General features: G+C 37.8%; 1 protein-coding gene across 3 annotated transcripts in view; it reads right to left on the bottom strand.

The window, feature by feature from the left end:
- The window catches only part of LOC126466320 (uncharacterized), a 597,202-nt gene that overhangs the window by 12,998 nt on the left and 564,666 nt on the right, over positions 1–19,538 (bottom strand). For all 3 annotated transcript variants that reach the window (XM_050096378.1, XM_050096376.1, XM_050096377.1), the window contains exons 7-9: positions 17,963–18,110; positions 16,858–17,029; positions 661–868 (exon numbers count right to left, since the gene is read on the bottom strand). In XM_050096378.1, the coding sequence (XP_049952335.1) occupies positions 661–868; positions 16,858–17,029; positions 17,963–18,110 (528 nt within the window). The remainder of the gene's footprint in view (positions 1–660; positions 869–16,857; positions 17,030–17,962; positions 18,111–19,538) is intronic.

Genomic DNA, 19,538 nt, shown 5'->3' with positions numbered 1-19,538 from the left:
AATAAACAAACGTACTTCGACACCTGCAAGAAACATTTGGACTGCTATGGTAACAAAGGGGACAACTTCTTAGACAGGATCATTACTGACCATCACTTGTTTGGTCCACTCAAACAGGCATTAAGGGGCCACTGATTTGCCTCGGACCAAGCAGTGAAAGAAGTGGTGCATTCCTAGCTCGCAGCTCAACCGAGAACCCTCTTTTATGAGGGCATCAGGAAGCTCAATGATGGACCAAGTGCGTTGAAATGCAAGGAGACTATGCCAAAAAATGATGTTCTTGTAAGTTTCTTATTTGATTACAATAAAATTTTATAATTACTTTGTCAGATAATAATTGACTTACCCTTATAGCTGTCAGTATAATTAGCATAAACATATATAATTTTTACCGTATCAGTAATGACCATGATTTACTGAAACCTTGGAGAAACCAGGCAAACAAAAATATTCAAAATTCAACCATGGTGCCTTTTAATTCCTAGATAATAAGGCACTTTATAAGGGAAAGAAAGAAAATCAATGAACTGAAGACAAGCTATCCACAGAAAGTGCAAATTATGAGTATTATGTTGCTTAATCAGTACTTAATTGAATACAATAATTTAATGAATCTTTATTTTCATCAAGGGTGAATATAGAGGTCCTTTTATAATATACCTGATTTCAGCATTCTTGGCTCAACTCCAAACGTAAAATCTTTGACTTCTTTGTACCACTTCTGACAGGCATCTCGTGCTGTAACATTTTTTCCAGCATCTGAGGACCACACACAAAATATATTTTCCCCATATTTTCCATCTGGGCGATGACAAAATTTATCTTCTTTTGCCAAAGTTTTGGCCCATTCTGTAGCATATTCACACAACTAAAAACAAAGAAATTATTGTTTAGTTAATAAAATATTCAAAACATTTATGTCTGTACATAACAAAGTCTTTAATAAGAAATTATTTCTTAGAAATACTTCAGTGTACAATCATACAATTTCATATTTTGTCACAGCATTTGCCAAAGTTCATAGATAACAGTTTATGTAAGGGGGAAATTATAGGAGCACATCCTTCTCTAAACCCAGTTCTTTAGTTGCATTTCTTCGGTGAGAGAGTGGGGGAGATGGTGCTGCAAATGATCAAGTGACAAAAACATCACAACTCCAAAAGTAAACCCCAACTTTAAAGAATATGACTGGCTAATTTTTCTAAAAAAGTCGATTGTCCATTTGCAATAATTTTATCTAATGTTTGTTGCATATCTTCATACTCAAAGTTAATTACTTTTCAACAGTTCTGAAATGTTTCTGGAACATATGTCATAAATATGAAAGTTACAAAACTTATGAGTGGGACAACAAGCAGTTAACAGAGTTACAAGCTATTAATTAAATTATTAAGAAATTAGTAGAACATAAAACTTTTGCTCTCAGACACTAAACATTCGAGTCATTTATGTTAATTTTGAAAAATAACAGTTGCTCTTAATTTGTAAAGTTTGCTTCTCCAGTCTCTGTAGTCACATAGCAGGAGAAAGAGTTATTTCCCACTAGAAATGAAACCTACACAACATTAAAACTGATTTGGTGTTATTCAGGTAACACCATTTTAACTTCTCTTGTATTTAGGGAGTTAATGGTGGTGTGTGAAATCAGTTAAGGTGCGTAAACACTTAGTGCGATGATTTAGATAAAAACTACAGCTCATTAATGACAGAGGGAGAAAAGTCTTCTCACATAATAACTACTTTCAAGCTGTCCACCTCAGACATTGTCCGATACCGATATATTAAATTTGGATTTCATCCAGATGAATTTTAAGAAACTCCTCACTAAACAATATATAGCCTCTTTTGATATACACAAGGTGTAGTGGGACACACTCAACTAACATTACCTTTCTTTAACAGAAATAGCTGATACCAAGAATATTTTTGAATCTTGTGTAAGAGAACATTATCTCAGCTGTTTAACTAAATGAGTTTCATTTGATTTTATATACAATGCATTATATTTCTGACTAAAATGTATAAAAAGAAATTAATTTGATACAATCAATATATACTAACTTTATATGTACAGTTAAAATTACTCTTCTTTTAGAAATATTTGAAATTATGGAATATCTGGCATACTTAAAATTCCTGTTATTAATTATGCAATCTGATGCTAATTATTAAATTTATTTTTGGATTCATTTACAAAATAACGGTATAACTTGGTCATGACTATTCTTTTGTCAAGAATGTCTGTCAACTCTTGTTCTGTAAACTCTTTGGAATATTGTTAGTACCACAGAATGAGTTAGTGTGGTGGGCAGCCTCCTGATGCAATTGGATGTGTTTTTATGTTTGGCAATAACAATGTAAATTTCTGTTTTATGGAAGTGGGAATGGTAAAGTCAGAGCGATATAGAAGAGTGACATAATAAAAAAAAATAAGAGCAAACAGAGATAATGTAACAGGCTTACTTATTATTTATATAGTCATTTGGAACTCACAGAATTGAAAAATTTCAGCCTCAAGAATCTACCCCTAGATGTAATGAACTGTAGCCAACAATGATAAAATGAAGATAATCAAAAAATTTATTTGTACATCTTACTCCTCTCCATGCTTTTGAAATAAATCAATTTCTATGAAGAACCTGAAAAACTACTGGTGATGTGTGAGAGGGTAAGATTACAGTTGCGGGCATCATCCAGGAACAGTTGATTGACAATGAAGTCTTGTCTGTTGCAGAAGAAGGAAGGACAGAGATTTGTGCCAAATGCAGTTTATTTGAAACTCCAACCACTCAAAGAAAGAAGACCGAGAGCTACCCACCAACAGTGGCAAGATACTATCAACAATGATGGATCAGATGAATTGAAAGAGGACTTTACAACTACGATGAGGGACATCAAAAAGAAAAGATAAGTACAAACAATTTTGTTTTGTGGACTTGTTTGATTGCTAGAAAAATGAAGAGAGACGAGGGTAGTAGTGCTGTAGAAGTGAAAGTTGTAGGACTTGGGCAGGACATGTTTGAACCAAGTGAAATTGCATTCAGCAAAGAAACAGTGAAAACCAATATTTTGCAGTTGATTGTGGCAAAATTGGAGGAAATGAAGATGGGTACCAATAGCAAATTTAGTGCAGTTAATGAGCAGTTAACTGATTGAGTGTATTCTTCAGGGTTGTACCCGTCGTGAGTTTTTCAAGTCAGCTCACTCGTTGTACTTTTAGATTTTGAAACTTTGATTTTATAGATGTAAACTTACAATTTGTAATTCTAGTAATTTACGTTGTCTCTGAACCTATTTCCATAGTTTAGTGTTGCACTGTTTTGACCTTGTATCAATTCTTGTGACAGTATGTTCCACAGATCTGAAAATCTGAATACCACATCTTGATATATATGTATAGATTATGACTTGTTTAATAGATTTTCCCCTTATGTTTTCTGTATATTTTATGTATCAGATACTTCTATACACCCGCAATCTATCTTTTGGTTTATTTTTGTACACCGATTGGCAAACCTTATAATCTGCCACAAAATATTGTAAACACACTGTTTCCAAATTTGGTGAGTGGGCTATTGTAACAAGACACACTCCTCTAACATTCCTTTTCTTTTATAGAAATAGCCGATACCAGGAATATTTTTGTATCTTGTACAGGTGAACATTATCTCAGCTGTTTAGGTAAATGAATTTCATTTGATTTTGTATGTGATGCATTATATTTCTGGCTAAAATATATAAAAAGAAATTAATTTGTTGTGATTGATATGTACTAACTCTGTATGTACAGTTAAAATTACTCTTCTTTTAGTAATATTTGAAGCCACAAAATATCTGGTATACTTAAAATTCCGCAATCTGATGCCAGTTATTATTTCTAGATTGATTTACAAAATAATGATATAACTTGGTGATGATTCTTCTTTTGTCAAGAAAGTTTGTAATCTCTCTGGTTCCGTGAACTATCTGGTTCCGTGAACTCTTTGGTTCCGTGAACTCTTTGGAATATTGTTAGTACCACAGGACAAGTTAGTGTGGTGGGCTTGCCTCTGATGGAATCGGATGTGCTTTTATTTTTGGCAATAATAATGAAATTTTCTGTTTTATCGAAGTGGGGATTGTAAAGTCAGTGTGATATAGAAGACTGTGACACAATAAAAAAAAAGCGCAAACAAAGATAATGCAACATGCTTACTTATTACTTATCTAGTGATTTGGAACTCGCAAAGTTGAAACATTTCACCCTCAAGAAACTACCCCTAGACATGGCAAACAGCAGCCAACAACAAGAAAATGAAAATAAGTAAAAAACCACAAAGTTCTGTAAGTTTGTGCCAGATGGGTCCCTTGTTGTTTGGTTGCAGGTCATGTGTTGAGACGTTTGGAGGCCTGTCAGATGCTTACAGCAAGGTCTGCAAAAGAAGTGAATGCATTTTTGAGTCAGATCATTATCTGTGATGAAATGTGGGCCTCCACTACACTATAAAGCCAAAACAAGACATTATGTGGATGAAAGGGAAGACAGCCACAGTAAAAACCAAGACTTGACTGTCACCAGATTTCCCTGACCGACAGGCAGTTCGCTCATTGATTTTTTGCACGAGCGATGCACAATCGATGCTGTTTACTACCACAAGCTGTTGAACTCAGTGAGAGTTGCATATAATCACAAAAGATGAGACCAACACATTTGAAAGTTTGCAATTTCATACCCAAATAAGGAAATATGTCACCTCAGATAAAGAGAAAACAGAGTGTTGCACTGCCATGATATGAGAATAAAAGGGGCACATAGCTGATGTAGCTTTTCTTCTGTCTGTGTTAATCATGCATGGTAGGTGATAATTAGTTTAAAAAAAGTAAATATCAATCACAAACCAAAGGGAACTAGATATGCAACTTTGTTATGGATAATGCAGAAGGAATGCAAAGAGCATAGTAAATTGTATGCACAAAGGTATCCCAACAGAAAGTGTTAACAAGAATGGTAAGTCAGCAGATATGCAAAACTGTTATTGGAGCACAAGTGGAAAGCCTGTAATGAGTGGAGTGAACAAAATGTCCAACATCCTTGTAAAAGTTATCTAAAGATGATTAAAATCATCACAATCTTCTGAAACCTATTGGTCATATTCCAGAGTTAACCCTACAGAAATTGCAAATGCCTCTGGAATAAGTCACTGTTCACATTTAGTGTGCAAACAGTTCCATCCATGTCATGTCGCTTCACCAGCAGATTAACCAGAGCAATTCCAGAACAGACATGGAATTCAGTAGCTCAGTTTTGATGTGGCTGCAGGACATTAGGTTCTTTTTACAAAGAATTCACATTACCAAAGAAGCTACCTTTGCAAATCATGGAAAGATGAATGTAAGAAATATGCTTTATTGGGCCACGGGGAAACCACAGGTTGAACATCAGAGGTAGTGGAGTGTGAATGTTTGGTGCAGGTTCATTGGAGACTACATGATTGCTCATTACTTGATTAAAGAAACCTTTATAAGCAGACGATACCATTTCTTACAGAAGTGCTAGCACGTCTCATAGATGGAGTACCATTTTAAATACACTCCTGGAAATTGAAATAAGAACACCGTGAATTCATTGTCCCAGGAAGGGGAAACTTTATTGACACATTCCTGGGGTCAGATACATCACATGATCACACTGACAGAACCACAGGCACATAGACACAGGCAACAGAGCATGCACAATGTCGGCACTAGTACAGTGTATATCCACCTTTCGCAGCAATGCAGGCTGCTATTCTCCCATGGAGACGATCGTAGAGATGCTGGATGTAGTCCTGTGGAACAGCCTGCCATGCCATTTCCACCTGGTGCCTCAGTTGGACCAGCGTTCGTGCCGGACGTGCAGACCGCGTGAGACGACGCTTCATCCAGTCCCAAACATGCTCAATGGGGGACAGATCCGGAGATCTTGCTGGCCAGGGTAGTTGACTTACACCTTCTAGAGCACGTTGGGTGGCACAGGATACATGCGGACGTGCATTGTCCTGTTGGAACAGCAAGTTCCCTTGCCGGTCTAGGAATGGTAGAATGATGGGTTCGATGACGGTTTGGATGTACCGTGCACTATTCAGTGTCCCCTCGACGATCACCAGTGGTGTACGGCCAGTGCAGGAGATCGCTCCCCACACCATGATGCCGGGTGTTGGCCCTGTGTGCCTCGGTCGTATGCAGTCCTGATTGTGGCGCTCACCTGCACGGCGCCAAACACGCATACGACCATCATTGGCACCAAGGCAGAAGCGCCTCTCATCGCTGAAGACGACACGTCTCCATTCGTCCCTCCATTCACGCCTGTCGCGACACCACTGGAGGCGGGCTGCACGATGTTGGGGCGTGAGCGGAAGACGGCCTAACGGTGTGCGGGACCGTAGCCCAGCTTCATGGAGACGGTTGCGAATGGTCCTCGCCGATACCCCAGGAGCAACAGTGTCCCTAATTTGCTGGGAAGTGCGGTGCGGTCCCCTACGGCACTGCGTAGGATCCTACGGTCTTGGTGTGCATCCGTGCGTCGCTGCGGTCCGGTCCCAGGTCGACGGGCACGTGCACCTTCCGCCGACCACTGGCGACAACATCGATGTACTGTGGAGACCTCACGCCCCACGTGTTGAGCAATTCGGCGGTACGTCCACCCGGCCTCCCGCATGCCCACTATACGCCCTCGCTCAAAGTCCGTCAACTGCACATACGGTTCACGTCCACGCTGTCGCGGCATGCTACCAGTGTTAAAGACTGCGATGGAGCTCCGTATGCCACGGCAAACTGGCTGACACTGACGGCGGCGGTGCACAAATGCTGCGCAGCTAGCGCCATTCGACGGCCAACACCGCGGTTCCTGGTGTGTCCGCTGTGCCGTGCGTGTGATCATTGCTTGTACAGCCCTCTCGCAGTGTCCGGAGCAAGTATGGTGGGTCTGACACACCGGTGTCAATGTGTTCTTTTTTCCATTTCCAGGAGTGTACATAGATGTACATGGTACCAACATGATGAGTGCTCAGCTCACTGCTTCTGGCTGTGAAAGCACTCTCTTAGTTCTTTCATTGTAAACAGATATGAAGTGAAGACACCATCAGTTGGTTGGCACATTTGCCTGATTTGACACCTCTAGACTTCTTTCTGTGGAGTAAACTCAAAGACTAAATCCGTGCTCATCATCGTGCTGTTGAAGCATGTACATCTACATCTACATTGATACTCCGCAGGCCACCCAACGGTGTGTGGTGGAGGGCACTTTACGTGCCACTGTCTTTACCTCCCTTTCCTGTTCCAGTCGCGTATGGTTCGCGGGAAGAACGACTGTCTGAAAGCCTCCGTGCGTGCTCTAATCTCTCTAATTTTACATTCGTGATCTCCTCGGGAGGTATAAGTAGGGGGAAGCAATATATTCGATACCTCATCCAGAAACGCACCCTCTCGAAACCTGGCGAGCAAGCTACACCCGATGCAGAGCGCCTCTCTTGCAGAGTCTGCCACTTGAGTTTATTAAACATCTCCGTAACGCTATCACGGTTACCAAATAACCCTGTGACGAAACGCGCCGCTCTTCTTGGATCCTCTCTATCTCCTCCATCAGACTGATCTGGCACGGATCCCACACTGATGAGCAATACTCAAGTATAGGTCGAACGAGTGTTTTGTAAGCCACCTCCTTTGTTGATGGACTACATTTTCTAAGCACTCTCCCAATGAATCTCAACCTGGTACCCGCCTTACCAACAATTAATTTTATATGATCATTCCACTTCAAATCGTTCCGCACGCATACTCCCAGATATTTTACAGAAGTAACTGCTACCAGTGTTTGTTCCGCTATCATATAATCATACAATAAAGGATCCTTCTTTCTATGTATTCGCAATACATTACATTTGTCTATGTTAAGGGTCAGTTGCCACTCCCTGCACCAAGTGCCTATCCGCTGCAGCTCTTCCTGCATTTCGCTATAATTTTCTAATGCTGCAACTTCTCTGTATACTACAGCATTATCCGCGAAAAGTCGCATGGAACTTCCGACACTATCTACTAGGTCATTTATATATATTGTGAAAAGCAATGGTCCCATAACACTCCCCTGTGGCACGCCAGAGGTTACTTTAACGTCTGTAGACGTGTCTCCATTGATAACAACACGCTGTGTTCTGTTTTCTAAAAACTCTTCAATCCAGCCACACAGCTGGTCTGATATTCCGTAGGCTCTTACTTTGTTTATCAGGCGACAGTGCGGAACTGTATCGAACGCCTTCCGGAAGTCAAGAAAAATAGCATCTACCTGGGAGCCTGTATCTAATATTTTCTGGGTCTCATGAACAAATAAAGTGAGTTGGGTCTCACACGATCGCTGTTTCCGGAATCCATGTTGATTCCTACATAGTAGATTCTGGGTTTCCAGAAATGACATGATACGCGAGCAAAAAACATGTTCTAAAATTCTACAAGAGATCGACGTCAGAGATATAGGTCTATACTTTTGCGCATCTGCTCGACGACCCTTCTTGAAGACTGGGACTATCTGTGCTCTTTTCCAATCATTTGGAACCCTCTGTTCCTCTAGAGACTTGCGGTACACGGCTGTTAGAAGGGGGGCAAGTTCTTTCGCGTACTCTGTGTAGAATCGAATTGGTATCCCGTCAGGTCCAGTGGACTTTCCTCTATTGAGTGATTCCAGTTGCTTTTCTATTCCTTGGACACTTATTTTGATGTCAGCCATTTTTTCGTTTGTGCGAGGATTTAGAGAAGGAACTGCAGTGCGGTCTTCCTCTGTGAAACAGCTTTGGAAAAAGGTGTTTAGTATTTCAGCTTTTCGCGTGTCATCCTCTGTTTCAATGCCATCATCATCCCGTAGTGTCTGGATATGCTGTTTCGAGCCACTTACTGATTTAACGTAAGACCAGAACTTCCTAGGATTTTCTGTCAAGTCGGTACATAGAATTTTACTTTCGAATTCAATGAACGCTTCACGCATAGCCCTCCTTATGCTAACTTTGACATCGTTTAGCTTCTGTTTGTCTGAGAGGTTTTGGCTGCATTTAAACTTGGAGTGGAGCTCTCTTTGCTTTCGCAGTAGTTTCCTAACTTTGTTGTTGTACCACGGTGGGCTTTTCCCGTCCCTCACAGTTTTACTCGGCACGTACCTGTCTAAAACGCATTTTACGATTGCCTTGAACTTTTTCCATAAACACTCAACATTGTCAGTGTCGGAACAGAAATTTTCGTTTTGATCTGTTAGGTAGTCTGAAATCTGCCTTCTATTACTCTTGCTAAACAGATAAACCTTCCTCCCTTTTTTTATATTCCTATTAACTTCCATATTCAGGGATGCTGCAACGGCCTTATGATCACTGATTCCCTGTTCTGTACATACAGAGTCAAAAAGTTCGGGTCTGTTTGTTATCAGTAGGTCCAAGATGTTATCTCCACGAGTCGGTTCTCTGTTTAATTGCTCGAGGTAATTTTCGGATAGTGCACTCAGTATAATGTCACTCGATGCTCTGTCCCTACCACCCGTCCTAAACATCTGAGTGTCCCGGTCTATATCTGGTAAATTGAAATCTCCACCTAAGACTATAACATGCTGAGAAAATTTATGTGAAATGTATTCCAAATTTTCTCTCAGTTGTTCTGCCACTAATGCTGCTGAGTCGGGAGGTTGGTAAAAGGAGCCAATTATTAACCTAGTTCGGTTGTTTAGTGTAACCTCCACCCATAATAATTCACAGCAATACAGAAGAAGTCTATCCAGAAGTCATTGCATCAGCAACTGCAAAGGTGTGCTCCAGTAGAGACTAAATGGTGGGTATTTCAAGTACTTGATGACATAAATGAAATTTTGAGGAATCAGATCAACCTCAATCTTTTGTCATTTCCTTTTTGTTGATTTTACCCTTGTGAGGACAACTGAGGAACTACTTGTTTGAAAAGTAGTGGCTCTGGTCACAAAAACTGACACTGGCCAGGAGAGTAGGGTGCTGACCATATGTACCTCCATATTTGCATCCAGTGATGCCTATTGTCAGAGGATGACACAGTGGTTGGGTCTTCTGAGGCCTGTTTGGACAGAGTTTTTGTTGATTTTGATCATATAAGAGTGTATTTTTACATTAAGCTCAAGACATATAAACTATCTTTGTAACTAAATTCCCTGTTTTTCAAATTGATTCAGTTTTTGATGTGCACATTTCTTTCAAGATTCTGGCAGAAACTAGATCAGAACTGGGACCATAGTTAACTTATGAATCATCCTTGGATGCCATGCCCTGTGCATTCCAATTGGTGTGTTTGTGCAAACATGTGCATTCCAATTGGTGTGTTTGTGCAAACACTTGTAGCCAAGTGTGATTATTATTAATTTTAAATTAAACTTTTCTCCACTATTCTGCTTTTAAGTAGATTCTCTTAGCTGCATTCAGCTGGAGTGCACCATCAGCCTGACACATTTGTTCTATATAACAACACGAACTTCTGTAAAAGACAGCAATCAGATTTATATTCCAAACTAATCAATCTTAAGATCTAAATACTTCAAATTTTTTGAAGCTGCTAATCAAATTTTGTAGAGGGAAACTACAGTACTGGCAGCAGAAATTATCATAGCTCTATTTGAAGAAGTGAACTTGGTACTTCTGTAATTAATATACCTATGAAAAAAAAAAGACCACATGCAATTTAGTAATTACTTTTTCACGGTTCAATTGGGTGAAAACAGAATCACGATAACTTGTTGTGTGTGTGTGTGTGTTTGTGTGTGTGTGTGTGTGTGTGTGTGTGTGTGTGTGTGTGTGTGTGTGTGTGAGAGAGAGAGAGAGAGAGAGAGAGAGAGAGGAGAGAGAGAGAGAGAGAGAGATGTATGTTATGAATTTTGCAAAAAAATTTCTGTAAGGGCAGATATATAAGCCAAGGAAGAAGTGTTGGACAAGTATGTGCACTAGAGGTGGGTTGTTCGCAAATGAATGGATCCAAAGGAGTGGTTCACTAAAGTGAAGAGAATGACCAAGGAATGACTTCTAAGTAACGGTCATTCATTGCTCACTTCAGGCACGGCTGATCTCATTCCTCGAACACTTGTAGCCCGTCTTGCTCCCACCTCAGTCTCTTTCTTTTTTGGGTAGTAACACATTCCATGTTCCATTTAAACTTTTTATAATTATATAATTTATACAAAAATTAAGTTATGTCTAATGTATAAATTTTTTTCCGGCAACAACAATCAAATCTATTTATCTCTATCATTTTGATCAGCAGTTGAACACATACCTACATCAAGGCAAGTGTTTTTTTTTATATAATTTTTACTCATAGATCCTTTTTGGCTTACATCTGCTTGATATAAAGTCCAGTTTTTAAAGTAGCTTGTAACCATTTTCAAATTGTAGTGTAAGGAAGTTTACATAAAACTTATGATTTTCCCATTTCTTCCAAAAATAAAACAGGACATTTAGGAAGGTTCTTATTTTTCAAGTTTGGTTGCTTCCTTGTGCTACCTGTGGTGTGATTACTTTGCACAAAAAAATGAGTTGTTCCTGATTTTGACTCAGTAGGAGAAAGGGAAGCAATGTTTCTCCATTTGAAAAATTGTAGAATGGCATAAAATTGTATTTAGTTTGTATCTAAGAGATATTGTTGAAAAGCATCTTTTTAGTAAAGAAACTATTACTTTCAATAATTTTTCATAATGTGGGGCTACAGTCATAATATATTTCTATAAAGTCAGTACCGCCAGTAGAGTTTTTATTTTATTTTATTTTATTTTTTTGGGCACGATCATGATTTCGGCTTAAAATGCCATTATCAAGTGTTTTAATGCTGTATAGCTCTTAAGATGGCATACTGTTGTATTTAAAATACACTATTAGACACATTGTCTAAGGATCAATATTTCTGGTAAAATACTACTGCTAAGATTTATCACTGAGTATACCATCTTGACTAAAGGACAGTTGGCAAACAGTCAAATTGTCTTTGTCAAAGAAATTCCTGTTACAAACAGGAATTTCCTGTTACAAGCAGGAATATCTTTGACCAAGACAATTTGACACTTAGCCAACTGCCATTCAGCCAAGATGGTATACTCAGTGATGTACACTCAGTGATAAAACATAGCAGTAGGATTTTACCAGAAATATTGACCTTAGACAATGTGTCTAATAGTGTATTTTAAATATGACAGTATGCCATCTTAGGCACTGTATAACATTAAAACAATTGATAATGGCATTTTAAGCTGAAATCATGATCGTGTAAATGTAACACTGCAAATAAAAAATAAAATAAAATAAAAAAATAATAAAGTCTAATGGCAGTACCGACTTTAAATAAGTATTACTTTCAACTTTCAACTTAGTTATTAATACTCTATTGTTATATTAACTTTAATAACACAAGATATAAATCTACCATTTACTAAGTGACTGAGGCAGATATCATGAGTAAATCACATTTTCATTTAAAAATAGTTATTCTTCATTAATGGGTCATTTTTGGCCTGGAACCATATTGGGATACTCTGGTACAACCTGAAGTATATCTAGTCTCCTTTCCTTTTTTTGTGAATTATTTGTTACAGTGTTACATGAAGTTGATGCCAATCTCAATCACATAATTTAAACATCTTGTTTAGTAACTAAGTGTAGAGCATTGACATCCTCATTTACATGCCAATGTGGAAAATCTGTCTTGAAGAACTTGTCACTCACATTAAATTGTTGAAAGAAACTCCTTTTTTATTAGAAATAAGTGCTCTATTTTTGATGAAGGCCTTGCTGGCCGAAAGCTTATTTGTGACAGTCTTTTCATTGTGCGTATCTTCGACTTCTTAATAGTCATGGGTGACTGGAATTCGATAGTAGGAAAAGAAAGAGAAGGAAACATAGTAGGTGAATATGGACTGGGGGTAAGAAATGAAAGAGGAAGCCACCTAGTAGAATTTTGCACAGAGCATAACTTAATCATAGCTAACCCTTGGTTCAAGAATCATAAAAGAAGGTTGTATACATAGAAGAAACCTGGAGATACTAATAGGTTTAAGATAGATTATATTAATGGTAAGACAGAGATTTAGGAACCAGGTTTTAAATTGTAAGACATTTCCAGGGGCAGATGTGGATTCTGACCACAATCTATTGGTTATGAACTGTAGATTAAAACTGAAGAAACTGCAAAAAGGTGGCAATTTAAGGAGATGGGACCTGGATAAACTAACTAAACCAGAGGTTGTACAGAATTTCAGGGACAGCATAAGGGAACAATTGACAAGAATGGGGGAAAGAAATACAGTAGAAGAAGAATGGGTAGCTTTGAGGGATGAAGTAGTGAAGGCAGCAGAGGATCAATTAGGTAAAAAGAAGAGGGCTAGTAGAAATCCTTGGGTAACAGAAGAAATATTCAATTTAATTGATGAAAGGAGAAAATATAAAAATGCAGTAAATGAAGCAGGCAAAAAGGAATACAAACATCTCAAAAATGAAATCGACAGGAAGTGCAAAATGGCTAAGCAGGGATGGCTAGAGGACAAATGTAAGGATGTAGAAGCTTATCTCACTAGAGGTAAGATAGATACTGCCTACAGGAAAATTAAAGAGACCTTTGGAGAAAAGAGAACCACTTGTATGAATATCAAGAGCTCAGATGGAAACCCAATTCTAAGCAAAGAAGGGAAAGCAGAAAGGTGGAACGAGTATATAGAGGGTCTATACAAGGGCGATCTACTTGATGGCAATATTATGGAAATGGAAGAGGATGTAGATTAAGATGAAATGGGAGATATGATACCGCGTGAAGAGTTTGACAGAGCACTGAAAGACCTGAAGCAAAACAAGGCCCCAGGAGTAGACAACATTCCATTAGAACTACTGACAGCCTTGGGAGAGCCAGTCCTGACAAATCTCTACCATCTGGTGAGCAAAATGTATGAGACACGCCAGATACCCTCAGACTTCAAGAAGAATATAATAATTCCAATCCCAAAGAAATCAGGTGTTGATAGATGTGAAAATTACCGAACTATCAGTTTAATAAGCCACAGCTGCAAAATATTAATGTGAATTCTTTACAGAAGAATGGAAAAACTGGTAGAAGCCGACCTCGGGGAAGATCAGTTTGGATTCCGTAGAAATGTTGGAACACGTGAGGCAATACTGACCCTACGGCTTATCTTAGAAGCTAGATTTAGAAAAGGGAAACCTACATTTCTAGCACGTTGTGTAGACTTAGAGAAAGCTTTTGACAATGTTGACTGGAATACTCTCTTTCAAATTCTTAAGGTGGCAGGGGTAAAAAACAGGGAGCAAAAGGCTATTTACAATTTGTACAGAAACCAGATGGCAAATATAAGAGCTGAGGGACATGAAAGAGAAGCAGTGGTTGGGAAGGGAGTGAGACAGGGGTGTAGCCTCTCCCCGATGTTATTCAATCCATATATTGAGCAAGCAGTAAAGGAAACAAAAGAAAAATTCAGAGAAGAAATAAAAAATTTAAGGTTCGCTGACGACATTGTAGTTCTGTGAGAGACAGCATAGGACTGGAAAGAGCAGTTGATCGGAATGGACAGTGTCTTGAAAGGAGGATATAAGATGAACATATACAAAAGCAAAATGAGGATAATGGAATGTAGTCGAATAAACTCAGGTGATGCTGAGGGAATTAGATTAGGAAATGAGACACTTAAAGTAGTAAAGGAGTTCTGCTATTTGGGGAGCAAAATAACTGATGATGGTCGAAGTAGATAGGATATAAAATGTAGACTGGCAATGGCAAGGAAAGTGTTTCTGAAGAAGAGGAATTTGTTAACGTCGAGTATAGATTTAAGTGTTAGGAAGTCGTTTCTGAAAGTATTTGTATGGAGTGTAGCCATGTATGGAAGTGAAACATGGATGATAAATAGTTTGGACAAGAAGAGAATAGAAGACTATGATGATACAAACCTTTTAATCTGAGTATGCAGTTTCTCAGCTCCTGTGTTGAGGCTGTTAATTTTCTGAATAAATCTTCACTTCCCACATAGTATGATACTTTGATGTGTAGTTAATTTACACATCCACAAATTGTTAAAGAAAAGCACTAATGTTGGTTTGACAGGTGATAGTTTACTTTCAGTTATTTCATGCTAGTAACGCCCATACAAATATAGATCATTTTCTGTAAACATACTGAAACACTGTACTTGCTATGACTATAATCTTCCCTCATAAGTGATTGGGTTTGTTCACACTGGGTCATAAACAGGTTGCAAAATTTTTACTTCTGATCAGCTTATGATGGGCTCTCTCTGCCTGGCTTTCAGTCACTGGCCAGTCACTTTACCTGGTTAATATGATGTGTTCTGAGAACACAGTCAGCCAAGGAAATTGAAGTAAACAACTTGTCTGCATTAGATCAACAACAAATTTTTCATGTAGAGGTAATAACTGTGTGTACAGGATTTTTTCATGGGATTTATGTAAAATTAGATAAAGAAAGTAATGATGAACAAGTAAAAATGAACAGTTTCCAAAAAAGAATTATCTCCAGTGAACTATTTCCTAAAGATGGACAAGTTTGCCCATCTCTGACTTGCATTGCCTCGATAATCACTAACATCTATGTGAGACTGAATTATCACATTAATTTTAATTCTATTGTGGAGCAACAATCATACATTGCAAATAGTTTGACTACAACCTAAACAATATCCCCTTATTTCATATGTAACTTATATTATTAATGGAAATTGCCATCCAAAACTCATCAAAAATTTTACAATAATCCTATCATTCTTGTGGTTCAAATGTCTTCTGTTAACTAAATCTTTTTATACAGTCATCTACAAACACTGTTCTTATGTAATCTGCACAGTTTGCTCTTTTTTTCCCCACCTATCTCATTTCTCCTTTTCTTTAAGCATATTTTTCTCAATGTGTTGATCTAATTAAAGAAACACTAATTTTTCTGAAAATGCGTAGATGACTAAAAACATAGTAGTTTCAAATGTCCTTTATCACTGATGAGACAGAAATAGATTCACAATCTATCAATGTTAGACCTTCATCTTAGAGTTTTAGTTGTTTATTTTATACTGCATGACATTAAAATATAACCTTCAAATTATTCTGTGCAGGGTAGACAAATGGGGAGAGTACAGAATATAACTTTACTGTAGAAATTTACCAACTATCATGGATGGCAAGCATTTGAAGTTGTTTGAGAATTAATTTTTTTACTCTAAGTAGATCGTTTCCTGCAGTTACTGTATATTGTAAGTTAAAACTGAATGCTGCAAGGGATTCAAACCCAGATTTCTGCTTTCATGGATAGTGTACTACCAGTTACTCCATCCCAACATACCAGTGGACTGAAACAAAGCTTCGGCTTGTCACAAGTTCCTGATTCTACCACTTCCTCAGTGTCTTTTGACAGCTATCCACATTTTTCAATGAATATTGATCTCAGCTGAGCTGAGAGTTTAAAACCACTTTGGTCCCATAAATTCACAGTTTTGGCAGTGAAAGCCTGCATCAGTCATTAAAAATATTTGTAAAATAAAAAAAATAAAAAGAAGCAAAAATCATTGCCCAAATTTCACAGATGGTGGCTGTTTTTATTCTGTGCTTCTTTTTCACTGATACATCATCATTTGTGCATGGTTCATCACAAAAACAGATGCAGTAAGTTACTTGACAACAAAAGTCTGAGTAATGTGCCTGCAAAATGATAGTGCTAACTGGCCAACTGTCACTATGATTCATAAGTAAATCTTACTTTTTTTTGATGAGCTGCTCATATTTGACAAGAACTTAGTAACCCTCATACATTTTATATGACTTTCAGTAATCAGTAAGACAAAGTGCCATAAAATACCTCTTTGCTTAATTTCAAATCAGGTACCCCATGCTTTCTTCTGTACTCATTGTGGATCCTTAGACCCTCCTCTGCAAAGTCTTCATCACTTGCACTCCCATTAACAGCAGATCCATTAACAACAGCACCATACTTTACTGGAGTCTTCTTAGCCTTGTCCTTAGGGAATCCTCTGAAAATAAATATTACAAAACTTTATTCAGTTCATATTTTACTCAAAACTATAAATACAAACTACGAAGATGGAAGTTGTCACACTAGGCTTCTGAAATACTTGTGCTTCAAAAGGAAAATCATCCACATAGATCTACCAAAAAAGCTGCTTTATTAACACGAATACCTTGACATGAAACTAAAGAAGCATGGTATCTTAGATGACTGTAGATCAATGTCTACACCTATGTCTTCATCTATAGTTGCAGTCTGCTTGCCATTGGAAAGCCTGTAGTGGATGACATTTCAGCATATTCTATTTTAGTGCCTATGTCTTGCACAAACAACTGGAGACATGATATAATTAACTGATTTCATTAAGAAGCAAATCTTTCTCAGACTTAGTCAGTTTAGACAATAAAATTTTTATTTTAAGTTCATTGCTTCTCCCACAATAATCTTCATGTCAATTATGTTCAACTTCCATGAACTGCCATTCGTTTTGAATTGCCACCAACTCTGTTTCTGTTTTGAGTAATTTTTAATATAATTTCCCAGACTTCAGTATATTGTTTGTCATGTATAGTGCATGTCCTAAGGTATGTCTGAATCTGAACTGTAGTTTTAATATAAAATGATATGGTATATTTCTTTAACTAGACAAGATTTCTCTCTCACATAGGAGGAATGCATACTCCCAACTCATGAGGCTGCAATATATGATGTCCGTAATTCTCTATTTTGTTACTTGATTTCATTATATGGATATCTCATACTTAACATAACTTGAGCACTCAGAATCATAGAAGAGATCCAGCTACTCAAATGAAGTAACATCTAAAAATTGCTCAAGTTTGTTTTAATTGGAAATGATAAACAGAAACATTAAAACTATCAGCTATATGAACAGAAGTTACTGAATTCTAATTTCTAGGTTTGACTAGGTACATACCCCAGTGGTGGTACATTTTCAGCAAAGCTTCCAAGGAAATTGCCTGGTGGCGAATAGTTTGCAACAACAAAAACTTGGCCATTGCGACTTCGTGCCACTGCTACTCCTAGCTCCTCACTGTCTCTCCATACAACCTGGCTAAAGTGCCCTGCAAATGTTTAAAGATATTTTTAATCACGTAAATCATACATCACCTCTGGTAATTAATTTTAAGAAACAAACAAATAATATCATTTAAAGTAGATGTATTCTAAAAATAATTTAAAATGTAATGTAATGATAGTAAAAGGTAATCTGTATGACATATAGCCTTACTGATTTTACCCCTGTTCACACTGGTGTATAGGATGTACGAGTCTGGTGACATACCATCCCACTTTTGGAAATATATCACCAAAACAATTCTGAAGACTGCAAGAGCTGACAAGTGCAAGAATTATTGCACAAACAGCTTAACAACATCCCAAGTGTCCAAGTTGCTGATAAGAATAATATACAGAAGAATGAAAAAGAAAATTGAGGATGCGTTAGATGACAATCAGTTCAGTTTTAGGAAATGTTAAGGCACCAGAGAGGCAATTCTGATGTTGTGGTTGATAATGGAAGCAAAACTAAAGAAAAATCAAGACAAGTTCATAGGATGTATCAACATAGAAAAAGTGTTCAATAATGTAAAATGGTGCAAGATGTTCAAAATTCTGAGAAAAATCTATAGGGAGAGACATGTGATACACAATATGTACAAGAGCCAAGAGGGAATAATAACATTGGATGACCAAGAATGAAGTGCTCAGACTAAAAAGGGCATAATATAGGGATGTAGTCTTTTGCCCCTACTATTCCACCTGTACATCAAAGAAGATATTATAGAAATAAAAGAAAGGTTCCAGAGTGGGATTAAAATCTAAGGTGAAAGGGTATCAAGGACATGATTCACTGATGACATTGCTATCCTCAGTGAAAATGAGGAAGAATTACATGATCTGCTGAAGGGAATAAACAGTCTAATAAGTACAGAATATGGATTGAGAGTAAATTGAAGAAAGACCAAAGTAATGAGAAGTAGCAGAAATGAGAACAGCGAGAAACTTAAAATCAGGATTACAGGTCATGAAGTAGATGAAGTTAAGGAATTCTGCGATCTAGGCAGCAAAATAATTGATGATGGATGGAGCAGGGAGTACATCAAAAGCAGACTAGCACTGGCAAAAAGGCATTCCTCACCAAGAAAAGTCTACTATTATCAAACATAGTTCTTAATTTGGTGAAGAAATTGCTGAGAATGTATGTTTGGAGCACAGCATTGTATGGTAGTGAAACATGGGCTGTGGGAAAACCGAAACAGAAGAGAAGCAAAGCATTTGAGATGTGGTGCTACAGACAAATGTTGAACATAAGGTGGACTGTTAAGGTAAGGGATGAGGTGATTCTGCACAAAATCAGAGAGGAAAGGAATATGTGGAAAACACTGACAAGGAGAAGAGACAGGATGATAGAACATCTGTTAAGACATCAGGGAACGACTTCCATGGTACCAGAGGGTAAAAACTGTAGAGGAAGACAGACACTGGAATAC

This window comes from Schistocerca serialis, chromosome 1, assembly GCF_023864345.2.
Source record: "Schistocerca serialis cubense isolate TAMUIC-IGC-003099 chromosome 1, iqSchSeri2.2, whole genome shotgun sequence".
In the NCBI taxonomy this organism is placed as follows: Eukaryota; Metazoa; Arthropoda; class Insecta; order Orthoptera; family Acrididae; genus Schistocerca; species Schistocerca serialis.
The sequence above is the reverse complement of the archived record's forward strand: the minus strand, read 5'-3'. Positions and strand labels throughout refer to the sequence as shown.